This window comes from Thunnus albacares, chromosome 9, assembly GCF_914725855.1.
Source record: "Thunnus albacares chromosome 9, fThuAlb1.1, whole genome shotgun sequence".
Lineage (NCBI taxonomy): Eukaryota > Metazoa > Chordata > Actinopteri > Scombriformes > Scombridae > Thunnus > Thunnus albacares.
Window position 1 is genome coordinate 7,143,115 of NC_058114.1, and position 20,003 is coordinate 7,163,117.

General features: G+C 39.1%; 2 protein-coding genes across 2 annotated transcripts; one reads left to right on the forward strand and one right to left on the reverse strand.

Moving 5' to 3' along the window:
- The first annotated feature begins 768 nt into the window (after nt 1-768).
- Nucleotides 769-11,638, forward strand: LOC122988932. The gene is made up of 15 exons (XM_044361610.1): nt 769-1,230; nt 2,240-2,416; nt 2,546-2,620; nt 3,598-3,713; nt 4,397-4,571; nt 4,964-5,089; nt 5,985-6,028; nt 6,136-6,238; nt 6,724-6,938; nt 7,785-7,965; nt 8,748-8,831; nt 9,119-9,264; nt 9,519-9,760; nt 9,908-10,017; nt 10,850-11,638. The coding sequence occupies exons 1-15, from the start codon at nt 1,099-1,101 to the stop codon at nt 11,045-11,047; spliced, it is 2,124 nt and encodes a 707-aa protein (XP_044217545.1). The 5' UTR covers nt 769-1,098; the 3' UTR covers nt 11,048-11,638.
- Nucleotides 11,639-11,740: 102 nt separating this feature from the next.
- Nucleotides 11,741-19,279, reverse strand: LOC122989047 (platelet binding protein GspB-like). The gene is made up of 5 exons (XM_044361727.1): nt 19,170-19,279; nt 16,308-17,977; nt 14,048-16,272; nt 13,526-13,611; nt 11,741-13,379 (listed from the first exon to the last, which is right to left on the reverse strand). The coding sequence occupies exons 1-3, from the start codon at nt 19,231-19,233 to the stop codon at nt 14,293-14,295; spliced, it is 3,714 nt and encodes a 1,237-aa protein (XP_044217662.1). The 5' UTR covers nt 19,234-19,279; the 3' UTR covers nt 11,741-13,379; nt 13,526-13,611; nt 14,048-14,292.
- Between the last annotated feature and the right edge of the window lie 724 nt (nt 19,280-20,003).

The window sequence follows — 20,003 nt, forward strand, 5'->3', positions numbered from 1 at the left end:
TGAAGACAATTCCTTCTACATAGCACAGTTATGTGCTTGAGATCTGTTACAGATTGTTAAGTGTGTGTTTTTTGCTAAGTCACCACAGTTTTACCAGATAAATGAGGTGTGACACCTAAACAAACACTTCTCTGTTTTGACTTTGTCCCCTTAAAGATACCTGGATCATTGTGGTTTAGTATCTGCTATCTGGGATCCTGCTTAAGTCTGCAGCATTTTATCAATTATCAAGTCTGTCATTTTGGAGTTTTCGAACACAAAGTTCAGGAAATGTCACACTTTACTTGAGCTGAATAAACCTCAACGTTTAGGACTGTTGAGCTTAAGTGTCATTTTCCTCATAATTCCTCAAATATGTGCCTTTTAGTTTTTATCACTGAATGACTACGGGATTGATTCTGGGGACAAAAAGGTTGAGTCCTATGTTAAAAGTGACTCAATCATTGGATTAATGATGAAATGGGCCACAAAAGATGTGTGAAGAGTGGCTGATTAATGACGTTAGTTGTGTGTTTGTCTTTTTCAATCTTGTTAATTAACACTGATTAAAATACTCTTCTGAACAATTGAATTCATTCATTTGAATACTGACAATATGTTGTAACTCTAAAGACACTATTAGAACCAACTGGAGATTTTTAACACACCTCTCAACCAATAAAAGCGTCAGACCTGTCCACACAGCCAATCACAGTCCGAGAGCACAACTGTGAGCCAATCAGAGCTGTAGACTCTGATAGATCTCAGCTTGAGGTAATGAGTTAAGATATTTGGAAGGCCTCACATCACCTGAGGAATATTTGGAGGTTCAGCTGTTTGGGGGAGAGGTAGAAAGGAGAACAGGGGCACTAAGAATGAAAATAAAGAGGGACAAGAAGGCTGAGATTGAGAAATAAGGGACAATAAAGGTAAAAGTTATCAGAAACAGTGGGGGAAAGTTGTGGCTGAAGCAAAGACAGTGATCTAAAACAAAAGCTCAAAAAGGACAGAGAAGGAATAAGGTGAGAAAGAAGTGAAACAACACTGTTCAAAGTAGGATCAGTTGAGGAAAAAGGAAAGAATTAAAGCAGATATCAGGTTTTAGTTGCAGCAGAGAGGATGAAGTTTAGTGAAAGGAAGGCGGCGCTGCTGGCCATCACAGAAAACATTGAGATGGAGTCATTCTCTTCAGACGAACCCTGTGTGGTGATATCAACCCTGGAGAGGAAGGAAGAATACAGCTTTCCCCAGGTGTGTCTTCTGTAACACTGCATCTTGGAAAAAATGAAAACTCCTCACACTGCTCTTTGGTGTCATATAGCATTTTCTCCAGGTCATGTGAAAAAATAAGTTTGTCCATGATACATCTATACAAATGTGTGACTTTAAATACATTCGAGAGTTAAGGAGAAGGAAATCTATTAATTAAGAATGGTTGTAAATCTGAGTGCATATGCATAAAGATTAAAAATTAGTAGAGGAGCATTAAAAAAGCAACATAAAGGATAAAAATGATCGAGTGCAGCTTTAAAATTTAATTAAAGGCCAGGGCAAACAGATGTGTCTTCAATTTAGATTACTCAGCATTGTCTCCACTCTGAGATCTTCAGGTAGTTTGTTTCAAATGTGAGAAGCTAAAAGCAGCTTCGCTATATTTAACTTTAAAAACCACAAGTAGACCAGAACCAGCTGACCTGAGAGGTCTGGAAAGTTCATACTGTCTGAGAAGATCTGAGATGTTTTCAAGACCTGAACCATTCAGAAATGTATAGACAAGCAGTAACACTTTGAAGTCAATTCTTTCACACACTGGCAACTGGTGTAGTGATATGAGAACTGGTGTAATATGGTCTCAGGACTCTGAGATATATATGATTTATTTAATGATCAAAACTGTGTATCAGTCATTTAAAATACTGAACCATTATTCCAGTTTCAGCTGGAATTTATTTGCACGAGTTAAAGTCAAACAAAGTCACAAATAACTAATAATTAAAATAACTAAAAATTTAAAAGAAAATGTGCAGGGATTGAAAGGAAAGACCAGATTACCTCTTCTTTCTGAATAATATACGGTACATATACTAAAATAAAAGGAAAAACAAATCACATTGTTGGAAAAAGGATTATAAAACCGAGATTAAAGCCTTTTTTTTAAAGAGTATGCCCCTCAATATGCAGCATCTATTTGTTGCTTTTGGGATCATTTATGTATGTTCTTGCATGATAAACCTCCTCATCTTCCTCTTCTTGAACCCAGAGATACCTGGAGCATCCTCTGGAGCCTGACTATGAGGAGGATCCAGAGCCAGAGGTCCAGATTCAACCCAGGAACCAGACCAAGCCCAACACAGCGTCCCAGAACAAGGAAGACACTGAGCACTGTCCCCCTGTCTCTTCATGGAGCTCCATGGAGGAGATAGAGATAGAAATGGAGGTTAGTCAGTATGAGGGATGTCATGTTGGCTGGTAGGAAAGTAAATAAAAAGATTGAGTTTCATTGAATAGGAGCATCACATCCTCACTTACTTTCTTTACTTCCTTTCTTTTTCCTCCCTTGTCTCAGGTGTTTCCTCCCCTCAAAGTGTCTGGGAGCGAGCTGGCAGAGATCAAGTCAAACCATCCTTCCATCATGACCCCGGTAACCATCCTTTTATTTTGTCATTGTCTCATCAGCAAATGACAATGATTTTCAGGGCCTTGGGTCCTGTAGCAAGGTGGATACATACTAACATGGAGCCCAAAACCATATTATCTGGTTGAATGATGATCGTTGTAGCCACTGAACCTCCTGCATTTTGATGGGATAATATAGATTGTATCAGGTTGAGTGTTTTGTGTATTTCAGTGACCGGGCTATTAGGATAAGAGCTCAATCCTATCAGTTGGATGGAGACAGTATTGTGAAAGTCATGCGTAAAAATAATGTTACCTTAGACATTTAGCACAAAATGTCAGATTAAGATTTAAGAATGGGGGAAACTGATTTTTCTCATGTCGGAGATGCTGGTACCTACAATTTTTGAGGTATTTTTAATTTGATTATTATTATCATTTCATATTGGCGAAACAAGACAAAACACAACAGGTGATTTAGCATCAACGGACATGACATAGATACATACAGCGAGACAAGCAGTACATTTAACAGGCTACAGCATGAATGTGAAATGAGGAGTGATATAGAGCAGGAAATCATGTTCAGGTGTGATGTGTGTGTGGTTTGTTAGGAACGGATATGACATATAGGGATATTTTGTGTGTGTGTGTATGAGGCTGATGTAAACATTCTTTTACAATTATTTACACACATTACTTGAATATTAAAGTTGTTCTTGATTGATTTTGTGTCAATTGACTAATTAGTCAACTAATCTTTTCAGCAGTAAGGTTATCTTTTCTACTGTACTAGATTAAGTTGTTTCTTACTATATTTGCTGCCCAGTTTTAAGACTTAATGGTCCTTTTTCTAAATAGTTTGCATCAAAAAACAACAAGTTATTTTTCTGTTTTGAGAGAAATCATCACATCAGTCAGTTTAGACATCTTTCATTCTGTTTTGTGGATCCATCAAATCAATTTATATCTATATGTGTGATGTTGTACTGTGTGCTGCAGCCGTCCCCAAACAACGCTAACCGTCTCAAATGGAAGAGACTGACTCCGCAGAAGACGGGCTTGGTGGTCAAAGACGTGGTCTGTCTACCTAGAGGACAATACCTGGAGCTGGAGAGGTGAGAGTGAGTGTACTACAGTAGATTAGAAGACTAAAGTTCTGGCCAGACTGGATATTTATAGTCCACATTATATGAATCCCTCTTCACTGGAAAAATGTTTGTTTTTTTCCTTCTTGTTCCTTCACTTGAATGGGTTTGGGTTTGAGTTTCACTGTGCAGCTTGATGATTGTGTAAACTTTGACGCTCAAAGACTGTTTTCACATTCATCTGCTGAAAGTGGGAAGTTCCTTTTGTTGCTTACCGAAACTCTAATGTGGAAACTTGAAACCTGGAATGCATAAACACTGAGATTGAACTTTTCAGTGAAGTAGGAGGCATCTTGTTTCCAGAGGTTAAACTTATGAACTGAAAAATGTTTTACTGAGCATAAATTCTGGACTTTTTAAAGAGGGAGGAAGCCGTTTTAAAAGGATAATTGTATTTTTTTTTTTTTTTTTTGTGGAAAAAACCATATCAGACACAATTTATTCTTCACAGCAGAGCATTTTTAAATATTTTAAAACATATCTAGAGGGAATCTCAAATATTTTGTGTACCTTTTCTCAAGTAGCACCACTATTAGTCAGAATTGACCAACTCTGTGGTTGTACTCTGTACTTGCTGATGTGTACTGATATCTGATTATCCAATAAATCCATAAATATATCATTAAAGTAAATATTTCTTTCTTTCCCTATAGACACATCGTTCCACAAGGCAAAGAACGAGCAGCTCTATCAGCCATGGGAATGACTGCTCGCATCACCATTGACTATGGCTGGTCAGCCAATCAGATGGAGAGTCGGCTGGTGACACTTTTCCGAGGGCAATTTGTCAAACGGAAAGGAGAAAGGTTTTCATTCACTTATTTACAGGTGTGTGTGTGTTTATATGGTGTATTTCTTTCCCTGTGTGAGCTAGTTTGATTTCAGCATGAGTACATTTGACTGGCTCTTTATTTCTTTGGAGACCAAAGAATTTATTATTTAGGTTAAATTGAGATTACATTTAGGATTAGGAATCTATGACAACAGCTCAATATCCTGAAAACAAATATAACACAGAACTGAACTTAGAATTAACAAAATAAACACTTAATGTAAATTCACTTTCCTTTCTGGTAGTTTCATATTTTAAATAACCAGATTGGAGCTGAAAATATGATCTCATCTCTTCATCAAACAAAATCCTGTTGTACTGATTCAAATAAATCTGGTGGCAAATAAAAAGTTTGTTTCCCGTGTGTGTGTGTGTGTGTGTTGTGCAGTGTGTGCCGGGCTCCAGGGTGCTGTTTGTCCCAGACACCCCTGCAGAGGGCTGGACCGGAGAGCAGCTACTCAGGATCTCTGCACACGGTGCTTTGTATATCCTCAGCCACCAGGACGACCCGCAGGTAAACCACAGCAGCTCAGTCGTCTGCCCACTTTATTTCTCTTTCTAGCTTGACTTTGTCGTTGCTGTGACATTAGTGTAAAAACCCAGCTGCCTTCTCAACACTGTACTTTTATAAAAATATTGGAGATGCAGCTTTTTCCATCAATGCCCCTAAACTATGGAACAGCAGTAGACATTAAAAAACAACCTCAGTAATTAAAAGCTTTTAATTTAGCTTTTAATTAATGCATCATTTTTTTTAACAGGCTTTTAATTGTTTTCAATTTAATCATTTGATTATCACATTTTTTTAATTATTAATCATGGATCTGTTGTATTTTTTCTCTTGATTTTTCATATTTTTACTGCACATGAAGCACTTTGAATTACTTCCACTATACGAATTGTGCTATATAAATACATTTTGACTGAATATAAATACATTTTGACTGATTGATAGTGGAGGTTTTTGTCTTTGCAAAATCTTTTAGTGAGGAGAATTATTAAACATATATTTTCTAACAAATATGTGACTCTTTTTCAAATTCCATCAGCTTTTGGACCCACAAAAGTCCTGCTCTTTAATTATCAATTTGAAGAGTCTGATTCCACTGACTTTGTAAAGGTTTGCTGTGCAGGATTGCACATATAATATAGATGGAGGGAGCTTTTGAAAATGTACACTTTACTGTAGAAAAAGCACAGTTGTAAATAATAACATCTATAATAAAAAATAATGGATGGACTTTATGTTTTGAGATTAATGTATTAATTTCATTAATTTAACTTTTATATATTTCCTCTGCAGTGGATAAAGTTTAGATATTGTATGCTGTTTTGCAGCAAACTTAATTTTGAAAAAGTTAACCTGTGAGACCTACTATAAATTCCAAAATTAAATCTTCTCTTACCAGGAAGAATCCAAGCAGACAGCAAGCGAGACACCTGTGGTGAACAGGTAAGAAAACATTAAGCGGTACCAGTTTTAGAGGCTTTTCCATGTTGCCAAGAAACATTAATAAAATAATGAATTATAAATCATATAACTGAATTGCCTCTCTTCAGGAAGGAGTTTTGTCTGGATGCCAGCACAGAGAGCTGTCGAGACGAAGACAGTCAGCTGGGAAAACAGACACAGCAGACCAGTGTCCGCAGGAACACAAAGGAGGTGAGTTTATTTCACTCTCAGTAAACTGAGACCTCAGTAACCATCATCTGGGGAAAAAAATATACCTGTTTTACCTGAGTTTTGTTTTTAAATCAGAAACCTTTTAGTTTGTCATTGAAAATCTATTTCAAGGTAATAAGTTAACCATGATTTCCTTCTCTGAGTTAATAAGTTGGCTACGTTTTGTCAGTCAATTAGTCATTTCTTTGGAAAGTTGAATGAAGTATTGTGTCATATACAGCTCCAGTATCATGAGACATGACTATTAAATGATGGTATACAATAATATGCCTCAATCTTTAAACAAAAACTGGATTGGAGATACTCTGAGTGACTGCATTCATCTGTGGATAAATGATAAATCAAACATTTGATTAGTACAAGAAATCCTATAATTTTGGATTAGTCGACATAAGAAGAAATTTTAGTAACGGACAGAGAGGACAACATTTCCTCAGCTGTTAACCTGTGTCTCTGGTGTGCAGTTCACATTAGACCTGGACACCATCCTGAGACTGTTAAGACAAGAGAATATGGTTCGAGACGTAGAGACACACGTCCAGGTGAGGAGGAGAGATCTGCTGCACAGCGCTCTGAAGGAGGTGAGGAGGCCGGGCTTCTGCTTCAGGACGACTCCCATCATCTCCTTCAGCGGAGAGGAGACCGACGGCCACGAGGGGCCTCTCAGAGAGTTCTTCAGGTTATGATGGTTTCCCTCATATTTTACCAGAAGTTGTATTTATACTGGTGATTTCAATCATTGCTGCTCCTTGGACTGTGAAATATGAACAGAGTTGTCTCCGTTCTCTAGTTTTTCATACTTCTGTCGCTTTAATTCAGTGGAATTTTGAATAAGATTATAATCATGTGTTTCAAAGTAAAGTCTATAGGCTTTATGAATGGTGATAATACTATAATAGTTTTTTGATGCATAGAAACACACAAATTATCTCTATTGGCCAACTTTTTATAAAGTTTATAACATTTATAAGTTTAGTGTTTATAAATTCCCAAAATGAAAAAATGTGTTTCAGATATGTTCATAATTTGATGGAGAAATGACTTATGTTGCAAAATTATTATAATCTCAAAAAATACTGATAATGTTTTGTCTATAATAGATATAGTATACAGTATATATTGTAAGGCTGCAACTAATAATTATTTTCCTTATCAATTTAATATAATCATTTAGTATAATACCAATCACAATTTCATTGGAGTTCAAGTTGGAAGACATATTCAAACTACTAATAACTACTAATTCAACCAACTGTCCAAAACCCAAGATATTCAATTTACAATGATATAAAGCAAAGGAAAGCCAAAAAAGCTACATTTTGATGAATTTTGTGCTTGATAAATGATTTAATAGATCAACTGATTGTCAGAATTATCTGCAATTAATGATTTCTCTATATATTGCTTTGGAGAGGAATAACACATTCAGTCTTTATGATAGTACTCTACACCAGATCACTAAAGAAGAATTTTGGAGTCTCTGAATCCCTGACTAAAGATTTTTTTTTAATTTCTTCTCACACAGGTTGACTCTGCTCGAGCTGCAGCAAAGTTGTGTCTTCGAGGGTCATCCAGGACGCCTGTTTCTGACCTACGACCTCACAGCTCTTGACGATGGGAAATATTATGAAGCAGGCGTTTTGATTGGCTGGTCGCTGGCTCAGGGTGGTCCAGGACCTCGCTGTCTGCACCCTACACTCTACCAGGTTGTCAGCCATGAGTCACTTATGGAGATACTTAGAAATGTTTCCTTAACCCTCACATACTGTTCATATTCAGTCCGTCCACTACTCTGGTCCAGACTTAAATATCTCAACTACTGAATGGATGGCCATAAAATCTTGTTCAGACATTCATGTTTCCTGGAGGATGAACCCTAATGACTTTGGTGATCCCTTGACTTTTCATTGAGCGTGTTTAGTGCTAATTGGCAAGTGTTAGCATGCTAAACTAATACAGTGAACACGGTAAACATTATACCTGCTTATAGTCAGCATGTGAGCATGTTAGCATGCTGATGATAGCATTTAGCTCAAAGCACTGCTGTCCCTCAGTACAGCCCCACAGAGCTGCTAGCATGGCTGCAGACTGTTAGTCTTGTTATATGATGTGCACAGATTGATCACCAATATGTCAGTGTTGCAAAATGGAAATTTACTAATCTACTGAAATTATAATGGACTACTGTTTTCCAATTTCTGAGAAATTTTGAAAAAGTTTTCAAAATACGTACAGGTCTTCTCATGATCTGTGATAAAGAAATGGTCTCTTTGTTCGGGACTTTGACACAACTTAGAAACATAACACAAAATATGAGATATAGCACTGTTGCCTGGGTTATCTTTCTTGGATGGCACCTTGTTTGTTTAAAGCAGAGATTTAAAGCAGAGATTTACAATGGAAATAAGGTGGATAATTGTGCGTGAACTGTTGTGTTCTGTATAAACAGAAACTTCTTTCTCACCATGTTGTATTTATGCATTAACAGTTGATGTGTGGCCACATTCCATCTTTGGAGGACTTCAATTGGAGAGACATTGTTGACGCGGAAGTTCAACTCCGACTGCAACAGGTAACACAAACACACATGCACACACACACGCACACATACCTGTATAGCTGAAGACATTGTGAAGGATCAAGGGATTAACGCAAGAAAACTAGATGACATGCTATTTTTTTTTAAATGTGTTGCACTCTTCTCTGTAATATTATCTATTTAAGCCAGTACAACATAAATAGGACTTTCTTGTGGGTGCCTAGAAAATTAGATTTATTGTTCCTAAACAACCTATTCCAGAGAGTGTGTATGTGATGTACACACATACACTATTACTCACTCTTCTGCTCTTCTTGCAGCTGCAAAGTTGCACTGATGTGAAGTTGCTGTCTCCCAGTCTGTGTGACTGGGTGTCGAGCTGTGGGATCCCTCAAATCTATTCAGCCGGTTCTGATGAAATACCAGCATTCTACATCCACCTGGTCAAACACTTCATCTACCACAGGTAGACATACACACAAACACGTGCTGTATACACAGATAACACTCAAACATGTATACACTGATAACATTAATGCAGTCATAAATTTTTGGTTCAAAACAATATCACAACAGCTGCTGGTATGTTAAACGTGACTCAGCAGGATGGTAACAAAACGTGCTGTCTCATTCTTCAACAAAAAGTATTTAAAAAAGGTCATCTTCACTGAGCCAGTGAGACAATGAGAGTCTCAATCAATCACTCTGCTGTTTTTTTAGGGTGGCCAGTATGATCTCCCAGTTCACCGATGGAATGAACAGCTGTGGTGGATTGTGGGACACGGTACAGTCCCACTGGGAGGCGTTTGTGCCAGTGATGACGAGCGCACAGCAGCAGCCTCTCACCTTGAAGGAGTTCAAACAGCTCTTCACTGTCTGCTATAGCCATCCAGACAGCCAGCTGAGGGCGGCTGAGGAGGCGACAGCTGGACACTGGGAAACAGTCCTTACCTTGGTCAGCGGTAAGAATGAAGGGCTGGGAGTAGAGAATACAAAGACTGTAGTTCTTTTCTCAGACTCTACAAGAAAAAAGCATCACAAAAATTCTCTTGTCAGGCTGTACTGTGAAAACATTTTAACTAAAATAATTCCTCCTTATTCATAATCAGATGGGCAGGCAGATTTTTCCTTTGAAGACCTTCTCGCCTTCATCACAGGAGCTGATCATCTGCCTCCTCTTGGGTTCCCCAGATTGATCTCCCTACATTTTTACTCACAGGTTGGTATATATCAGATCGGCATGAATCTGAAAAGGGTCAGGGTATATGCAGGGTACATGCAGGGTACATGCAGTGGTATAACTGGTTTACTCAAACACCGTACTTAAATCTGCACTAATTGATTTTTTTTTGGCCACTTGGGGGCAGTGCAACAAGCTGTAAACACAACACTGACATATTATCAACTTTTACATTTGATGTAGTGAACATATTGGCAATAACAGAGCAACATTGGCATTCATTTGGAGTCATATGAGGATCGTAAGTCCAATATTCACTCTCATTTTAGCTCTGTTTTGGTCGCCGTAGATCCCTGAGGGAAATATCTGGCTCCTTAGCAGCTAAGTGCTTCAGTATGCTCACAAGCTAACCGCTAACTTGTGAGCACATCCTGCATATTTAGCACTGAACCCATACATAAAACAGATAAAGTGAAAATGAAAAGAAATAAGTTCATATATAAACAAATAAAATGCAAATAAAAGAAATAAGCTCAAGCTTGAATATAAAACAGATACGAGTACAAAATATATGGAAATGTGTATAAAAAACACAAAAATGATGACACCAAATAAAAGCATAATCGTATGGCAATAAGATTAAATGGAGTAATATAAAAAGAAATATAAATGTTTTTGTAATTTTGTAGTGGAACATATTACAAAAAAACATGTTTTATTGGATGTGAATTCAGATTCAAAGAGACTTTTGATCACTACCCTCCAGTATTAACTAGATTAAGACACTGTTTCCAACTTGAATGTATATTTTGTCGTCTCCAGACAAAAATCTTCATGTCACAGTTCCCTTGTCTTCAAATTAATTTCCCAGGATGCAGGCACATCAAATGTGCGCCTTCCCCACTCCTCCACCTGTGCACTGGAGCTCTTCCTGCCGAGGGGAGCGACGGAGGCTGCTGACCTGTTGCTGTTGCTGAGCAGAGCCATGCACGAGGCCCTGGGCTTTACACGTTTCCAGGCAGAGGGAGATGGAGAGGACAGCTGCACTGAAGTGATGACAGGTTTATGAAGTGGAAGCTCTCCCTGATACCTCACATCCTGCTGAAGTTGACTTTGTGGAGCTCAGAGGCTTCTGCAGGATATTACAGTAACAATGACTGAGAAGAAAGCTATGCCCCAGTTAGGTTATAAAGGCTGGTCTATGATCTTTTAATTGTTCCAGTAGTCACTGTAACTTGTGTGACCTGACTGGGGAGCATAGAACAATTTTTACATTCTTTAAAGCTGTATTCATACAAGTTGCACAGACAGTGCAAATCATTTCTTGTGCGTCATGAGAATAATAATGTAATTTAGAAAAGTAGGAGGGAATTCTTCAAGATAAGTATATACATGGTTATTCCAACATACTGTAGATACCAATTCTACAGTTATGCACCTCCAACACACATTTTCAGAATTCCTCTTTTTTACAGAATAACTACTTTGATTATTTATTTAATTTCACATCTTGTATTGTGTTTCTGCTGATATCTGCAATTTGCTATATTAAGGAAATATTTTACACACTCAACAGCAAAATTTACACTTGATATGATTTTTTTGTATTTTCACAAGTTTTAAGGCAGATCTTGACTATGAATGTTTTAACTATAATTAATTGTACAGTATGTGCTTTAAAATAAAATTGTGAATAAATAAAGTTTCTTTTAGAATGATTTATTAAATGACACAAAAAATAACACAAAGAATAGGCACTTCATATAGCTATGTCTCTTTATTCATCTTTCATTACATAATATAAAATAACAACTAGTAATCTTGTGTGTAAATGTAGTGTTAAATCTATCTTAAGTCTAAACGTCTATAAAGGTATGGCTAAAACAGAGTCTGGAGAAGAAATTTCCATATAGCCATAAATGAAGGTGACTGGGACTAAAAAAAAGTATCACATTAAACACTAATTTTCAAAGTGAAGTATGCATTAGGTCAAGTAAGATTTAAGTACAAAAATAATTTGAAAAAACAATTCAAATCAGCAATGAATCAGGGAAGAGATACATTCTGAGTGCATGTGACAAAATTTAAAAAACACTTGTTGCATAGGCTGACAGCAAGAGAATAAGAAATGACACACATATGGCCTATGTTCAGAATCACAAATGGTTTATCTTACTTAAATACATCACATTTCCATACATTTGACACATTGTAAGCTCAATACCAGGCAAGTTTACCAAATGGACAGGAGACTGAAACAGCCTGCCCAAAACATACACATTTAGCCTTTAATATGTGCTTTAAGACCATGTAATATAAACTTTTAAAAAATGAACCTTCACGCAGTAGACTTCCTTCTCTGTACTACAATATTTAAAGGCATTGTTTTATAGCCAAAACCTTCCACACAACAAACAAGCAGTTCCTTCATATTCTGGTTTTCCAATAAATTGGAAAGACAATCTTCAGTATAACCTTAATAAATCAATTCTTAACTACATAAGACAAAACAGATTCACATTCATTAGTTACATATGTACCAGTCACATTCTACCAGTATCACATGGCAGACCACTCATATCCTTAATTCGGGGTGGAATAGTCATTCACATGGTATGAGGAACTCAGTGAGGTTATTGTTGCCAGTGTATTATATTTAATGGAAGGGAGGAGTGAGCAAGAAACATAGTTCACTAATTTCCTGGTTACCAGGCTTGTCAGGCATGTTGACAGATGCCTCTCAGGTAATAAAGCATGGTAATTATTGACACCTCTTGAAAACTTCTTTGACAGATCAGATTGCTTGGTTTGAGCTTCCCATTGTCTTGCTCAAATAATTTGACACTTGATTCAAATGCACTTCCCCACTATTCACAATCCTGGGAACTACAGTGTAGCATGGTGATTATAATTCTTAAGAATACTGTTTGAGGATTAGAGATAAATGAAAGCGAGTCTTAATATTGACTCATTTGAGGAACTTTTTCAGATTTAATTTGACAAAATGATTATAAGCAGGCAAAAGAGGGGACTGAAATCTCTGTGTCTAAAGGGATCGTCTACTCAAAAACACCATCCACGTACATCTGCTGGTTGGGGGACATTTGCTGTAGCTCACCTTAGCTCAGTGGAGTACAGTGACATGCGATGTGTTCTGCTAAACTTATTGAAAAACTCAAAAGAAATATCTCTTTCTAAATATGATGAAACGTTTTGGGTGAACTGCCCCTTCACATTGTGTTAAAACAACACCACCAGCATAACCTTGAATTGCTGTCTTTACACATTCACCTTTGACCATTTCTGTCCATATGAAGCTTTCATGGGGAAACTTGAACCCTTTGAATGTTTATCACCTTCAATGTGTGGGCTGTTCCATTCAGAAGCTGGTCTCTAAAAAACTAAATGGAGAGGAAACAGAGAGTAAATATCAGAAGATCTATCTCATTCCCTTCACCACAATATATATGTTTGTGTTTCTATAATTTATCATTTTAGATGAAAAGCATTCATAGACAAAGTTATTAAGTCACTCTGTTTTACAAACCTGTTGAATGTCTTTAATGATGGTCTCATTGCTGACCAAGCCATAGGAAATGATCTTCATCTGTAGATGTGCTAGTGATACCAAACCTGCAGGGATTCAAATTCGGAAATCAATAAAAGACTAATAAAAATTACTTGTGTATGTCAATGTTGAAAACTCATCCTGACAATAGTAGATTTCCTTGATCATACAATAATTGCAGTTCCATTACTAATGTTAAAGGTAATCACTAAAGAAGACAAATGAGAAAAAATGGCTTTTAAGGTGGGTTTTAAAGCTAAAATCAATCACTGATCGTCTCTTTGGGGTAATTTTGTTTATAAGCAATAGACTTGGGGTCAATTCATTATAAATAAAATTTGGGATGAATTTTGTATGACCACTTCCGATGTCATAGATCAAAGTCTAAAGAACCTTTTTTTATCGCATCTCCTAGTTGAAACTTTCCAAAAAAAACCCTACATTATAGCCAGGAGATTGGAGGAAAAAATAAAAAGAGGGAAAAATCAGGGAGTCACATACCTTGGGTTGTTGTTTGTCCTGTAGTTGAGATGGTTGGAGGTGTGGTGGTAATGGGTGTGGAGGTTTCTGGGGGTATGGTTGTGGTGCTTGGTGTTGTGTTTGTGGTGACTGGGGGTGTAGTAGTTATGGATGTGGCTGTGGTTGTTGGAGGTGAGGTTGTGGTAGTTTCAGGGGTGGTTGTGGTTAGTGGGAGTGTCATTGTGGTAGTTGCTGGGGTGGTTTGTAAGGATGTGGGTGTAGTCATGTTAATTGGAGGTGGTGTTGTGGTTTCTGGGGTTGTAGTTACAGGAGTACTTGTGGTGCTTGGAGATGTTGTTGTTCCTGGTGTAGTTGTGGTGCTTGGGGATGGCATAGTTACAGGAGTACTTGTGGTGCTTGGAGATGTTGTTGTTCCTGGTGTAGTTGTAGTGCTTGGGGATGTCGTTGTTCCTGGTGTAGTTGTGGTGCTTGCGGATGTCGTAGTTACAGGAGCAGTTGTGGTGCTTGGAGATGTTGTTGTTCCTGGTGTACTTGTGGTGCTTGGGGATGTTGTAGTTCCTAGTGTAGTTGTGGTGCTTGGGGATGTCGTTGTTCCTGGTGTAGCTGTGGTACTTGCGGATGTCGTAGTTACAGGAGCAGTTGTGGTGCTTGGAGATGTTGTTGTTCCTGGTGTACTTGTGGTGCTTGGGGATGTTGTAGTTCCTGGTGTAGTTGTGGTGCTTGGGGATGTCGTTATTACAGGAGCATTTGTGGTGCTTGAGGATGTCGTAGTTACAGGAGCAGTTGTGGTGCTTGGGGATGTTGTAGCTCCTGGTGTAGTTGTGGTGCTTGGGGATGTCATAGTTCCTGGTGTAGTTGTGGTGCTTGGGGATGTTGTAGTTCCTGGAGCAGTTGTGGTGCTTGGGGATGTCATAATTAAAGGAGCAGTTGTGGTGCTTGGGGATGTTGTAGCTCCTGGTGTAGTTGTGGTGCTTGGGGATGTCATAGTTCCTGGTGTAGTTGTGGTGCTTGGGGACGTTGTAATTACAGGAGCAATTGTGGTGCTTGGAGATGTTGTACTTACAGGAGCAGTTGTGGTGCTTGGAGATGTCGTAGTTCCTGCTGTAGTTGTGGTGCTTGGGGATGTTGTACTTACAGGAGCAGTCGTGGTGCTTGGAGATGTCGTAGTTCCTGCTGTAGTTGTGGTGCTTGGGGATGTTGTACTTACAGGAGCAGTTGTGGTGCTTGGAGATGTCGTAGTTCCTGGTGTAGTTGTGATGCTTGAGGATGTTGTACTTACAGGAGCAGTTGTGGTGCTTGGAGATGTCGTAATTACAGTAGCAGTTGTGGTGCTTGGAGATGGTGTAGTTCCTGGTGTAGTTGTGGTGCTTGCAGATGTCGTAGTTACAGGAGCAGTTGTGGTGCTTGGGGATGTCGTAGTTCCTTGTGTAGTTGTGGTGCTTGCAGATGTCATAGTTACAGGAGCAGTTGTGGTGCTTGGAGATGTCGTAGTTCCTGGTGTAGTTGTGGTGCTTGGGGATGTCGTAGTTACAGGAGCAGTTGTGGTGCTTGGGGATGTCATAGTTCCTGGTGTAGTTGTGGTGCTTGGGGATGTAGTAGTTCCTGGTGTAGTTGTGGTGCTTGGGGATGTAGTAGTTCCTGGTGTAGTTGTGGTGCTTGGGGATGTTGTAGTTCCTTGTGTAGTTGTGGTGCTTGCAGATGTCGTAGTTACAGGAGCAGTTGTGGTGCTTGGAGATGTCGTAGTTCCTTGTGTAGTTGTGGTGCTTGCAGATGTCGTAGTTACAGGAGCAGTTGTGGTGCTTGGAGATGTCGTAGTTCCTGGTGTAGTTGTGGTGCTTGGGGATGTCGTAGTTACAGGAACAGTTGTAGTGCTTGGGGATGTTGTAGTTCCTGGTGTAGTTGTGGTGCTTGGGGATATTGTACTTACAGGAGCAGTTGTGGTGCTTGGAGATGTCATAGTTCCTGGTGTAGTTGTGGTGCTTGGGGATGTCATAATTACAGTAGCAGTTGTGGTGCTTGGAGATGTCGTAGTTCCTGGTGTAGTTGTGGTGCTTGCAGATGTTGTAGTTACAGGAGCAGTTGTGGTGCTTGGAGATGTCGTAGTTCCTGGTGTAGTTGTGGTGCTTGCAGATGTCGTAGTTACAGGAGCAGTTGTGGTGCTTGGAGATGTTGTAGTTCCTGGTGTAGTTGTGGTGCTTGGGGATGCCGTACTTACAGGAGCAGTTGTGGTGCTTGGGGATGTCGTACTAACAGGGGTAGTTGTGGTGCTTGGGGATGTCGTAGTTCCTGGTGTAGTTGTGGTGCTTGGGGATGTTGTAGTTCCTGGTGTAGTTGTAGTGCTTGGGGATGCCGTACTTACAGGAGCAGTTGTGGTGCTTGGGGATGTTGTGGTTACAGGAGCAGATGTGGTGCTTGGGGATGTCGTAGTTCCTGGTGTAGTTGTGGTGCTTGGGGATGTTGTAGTTCCTGGTGTAGTTGTGGTGCTTGGGGATGTCGTTATTATAGGAGCATTTGTGGTGCTTGGGGATGTCGTAGTTACAGGTGCGGTTGTGGTGCTTGGGGATGTCGTTATTACAGGAGCATTTGTGGTGCTTGGGGATGTCGTAGTTACAGGTGCGGTTGTGGTGCTTGGGGATGTTGTAGTTCCTGGTGTAGTTGTGGTGCTTGAGGATGCTGTACTAACAGGAGCAGTTGTGGTGCTTGGGGATGTCGTAGTTCCTGGTGTAGTTGTGGTGCTTGGGGATGTCGTAGTTCCTGGTGTAGTTGTGGTGCTTGGGGATGCTGTACTTACAGGAACAGTTGTGGTGCTTGGGGATGGCGTAGTTCCTGGTGTGGTTGTGGTGCTTAGGGATGCCGTACTTACAGGAGCAGTTGTGGTGCTTGGGGATGTCGTAGTTACAGGAGCAGTGGTGGTGCTTGGAGATGTTGTAGTTCCTGGTGTAGTTGTGGTGCTTGGGGATGCCGTACTTACAGGAGCAGTTGTGGTGCTTGGGGATGTCGTAGTTCCTGGTGTAGTTGTGGTGCTTGCAGATGTTGTAGTCACAGGAGCAGTGGTGGTGCTTGGAGATGTTGTAGTTCCTGGTGTAGTTGTGGTGCTTGGGGATGTCGTAGTTCCTGGTGTAGTTGTGGTGCTTGCAGATGTCGTAGTTACAGGAGCAGTGGTGGTGCTTGGAGATGTTGTAGTTCCTGGTGTAGTTGTGGTGCTTGGGGATGTCGTAGTTCCTGGTGTAGTTGTGGTGCTTGCAGATGTCGTAGTTATAGGAGCAGTGGTGGTGCTTGGAGATGTTGTAGTTCCTGGTGTAGTTGTCGTGCTTGGGGATGTCGTAGTTCCTGGTGTAGTTGTGGTGCTTGCAGATGTCGTAGTTACAGGAGCAGTGGTGGTGCTTGGAGATGTTGTAGTTCCTGGTGTAGTTGTCGTGCTTGCAGATGTCGTAGTTACAGGAGCAGTGGTGGTGCTTGGGGATGTTGTAGTTCCTGGTGTAGTTGTGGTGCTTGCAGATGTTGTAGTTTGTGGTGTAGTTGCAGTGCTCGGGGATGTCGTACTTACAGGTGCAGTTGTGGTGCTTGAGGACATCGTAGTTCCTGGTGTAGTTGTGGTGCTTGGGGATGTAGTAGTTCCTGGTGTAGTTGTGGTGCTTGAGGATGTAGTAGTTACAGGAGCAGTTGTGGTGCTTGAGGATGTCGTAGTTCCTGGCGTAGTTGCAGTGCTTGGGGATGTCAAAATTACAGGTGCAGTTGTGGTGCTTGGGGATGTCGTAGTTCCTGGTGTAGTTGTGGTGCTTGGGGATGTCGTAGTTCCAGGTATAGTTGTGGTGCTTGGGGATGTCGTAGTTCCTGGTGTAGTTGTGGCGCTTGGGGATGCCGTAGTTACAGGAGCAGTTGTGGTGCTTGGGGATGTCGTAATTCCTGGTGTAGATGTGGTGCTTGGGGATGTCATGATTGTGGTTGAAGCTAATGTTGCAGGACCAGGACAATTATATTTGAGTAGTCAGAAAAGCAATAAAATCAAATATCTCAATATTTCCACTTATCTTTATATCCACATATTTATCTTATATGAGGCCATAACTTCCACACAGGATCAATTGTCTGTGGGATGTCAGTTTGTACAACTGTCACCAAACATCTCAAAGACTATTTTACAGATTGGCATGCTTTTGTGTTCACAGTCATACACTCAAAAGAAGGATCCTGGTGATATAGGTGATGTTAACACGTTTGCTTGACCTCAGACCATCAGGCCACACTTTGCCTACCTTTGTATTCTTTCATCTACACAACACAATGCTGACTGTAAAACTAACAGTCAGCATCTAACTCAGAGATAATTAAACCTTCACAGAGGTTGACAAGTGCTTTATATGTGATTTGTTTTAAATGCACATTCATTTTGGAACAAATGCATTTGGTTGTAGTATTAATCCCAATAGGATATGTTTTACAACATTAATTCTGTCATGTTTAACAAAGTTATTCATCCAATACTGCTATGAAGTACAAATAATAACCTCTCCAACCTTTTTTTTCTTACTAACTTTTTTCAGAAGTAAGACAGTGGCACCTGATACTATCCTGCCAAGATGTATGTTTATGCTCTTGTTCATTATTATCCAATGTCCTTGGCAGAAGACCATTCAGGCATTTAATGCTCTTTGGGAAATGAACCAAAACAAATGAATCAACTCAATGTAACCCAATTTTAATTACCTAATGATTTAATTTAATAAATACGTTTTGATAATTTTATCTTAAGGTGATTCAGGTGAATAGTCATAAATGTGTGCATGTTTATAATTAGTCAATTTCTGACAGCAAATAAACACTTTCAGTCTAATTTTTATTATCTGATCTTGCTTGTGTAATTAAAAAAACACTGTGGAAATAACTCAAGTTTATTTTATCAAATTAGAATTAATAGTTTTCTTTAAAGAAAGAGCAATAGCAGGCAATAACAGATAATGAATAAAAGACAGAAAAAAATCCTTTTGAGTATTGGTTCTGTGTTAAGATTTGAATAAAAACTGCTTTGGAAATACTCCTGTCTACTACTTATGTCTTCAGTTTCTGATTCAATAAGGCATATCAAAAAGTGAAAAAGCCATATATAAATAGAAGTAAATTATATTGAATATTGAATAGTTACCTTGTCCAGAGGATGCATGAAAATATCCAAGCAAAATTATCCAACAAAGAATTTTTCTCTCCATGATGAATGGTATCGTTTCTCACTACTCCAGGTACAGACAGGTACTTGTCTGTGATTTCACTTTGCACTTAATTTGCGAGCTGCTCCTCCCTCAGCTATAGAGGGAGGGACAAGGTACTTGTGTTGAACGCTACTTTCATATAACCTGAAAAACCAGGTAATTCACACACACATGTTTACAAAATATAGGCCACTTCAACTTGTACATTGCCACTTGAATTTTCACAAATCCACCAGTTTCAACATCATTCCATTCATCACATCATCCATACAATCCATTTGTGAGTGTTTAGGACATCATGTGTTTGATTTCAACACAGATAAAAGATTGATAACACAGAATGTGGTACTTGAAATTTAACGGCACCAAAATCTTAACCTTAACTCCTATATGAAGGTGGTCCATCTTGATTGTTATCCTGTATTTATATTGTGTGATATTTGTTTCTGAGGACTTTTTTTTAAAGTACATGACAGTATCACTATTAATTAAAGTGGAAGCCATTTGCTCAGTCATAGACTGAGACAGATAGAATACACAGGCATTTTATTTGCCATAAAAAGAACATTGGAGGAATTATATTTTAAGTAATTAAAATGCATATTGACAAAACTGTTGTACGGGATTCTACCAAGATTTTCCCATATCATATTCTGCTCGTGACTGGTTTTCTAAACAATTGTGCTACATGCCAAATCCTTGAGTGATGGGAAAGAGTGTGCTACATCAACTGCAGAGTGCCATTTATATATAGAAGACATGCAAATTTG

What these genes read in the sequence shown, in the direction of transcription:
- LOC122989047 (XM_044361727.1), bottom strand. Translation starts at nt 19,233, where the DNA reads ATGGAGAGAAAAATTCTTTGTTGGATAATTTTGCTTGGATATTTTCAT. An exon ending in TCATGCATCCTCTGGACAAG is followed by an intron (nt 17,978 to 19,169) that starts GTAACTATTCAA and finishes CTGCAACATTAG; the next exon opens with CTTCAACCACAATCATGACA. An exon ending in CCACAACTACACCAGGAACT is followed by an intron (nt 16,273 to 16,307) that starts ACGACATCCCCA and finishes TACCCCTGTTAG; the next exon opens with TACGACATCCCCAAGCACCA.
- LOC122988932 (XM_044361610.1), top strand. Translation starts at nt 1,099, where the DNA reads ATGAAGTTTAGTGAAAGGAAGGCGGCGCTGCTGGCCATCACAGAAAAC. An exon ending in AAGAATACAGCTTTCCCCAG is followed by an intron (nt 1,231 to 2,239) that starts GTGTGTCTTCTG and finishes TCTTGAACCCAG; the next exon opens with AGATACCTGGAGCATCCTCT. An exon ending in AAACACTTCATCTACCACAG is followed by an intron (nt 9,265 to 9,518) that starts GTAGACATACAC and finishes CTGTTTTTTTAG; the next exon opens with GGTGGCCAGTATGATCTCCC.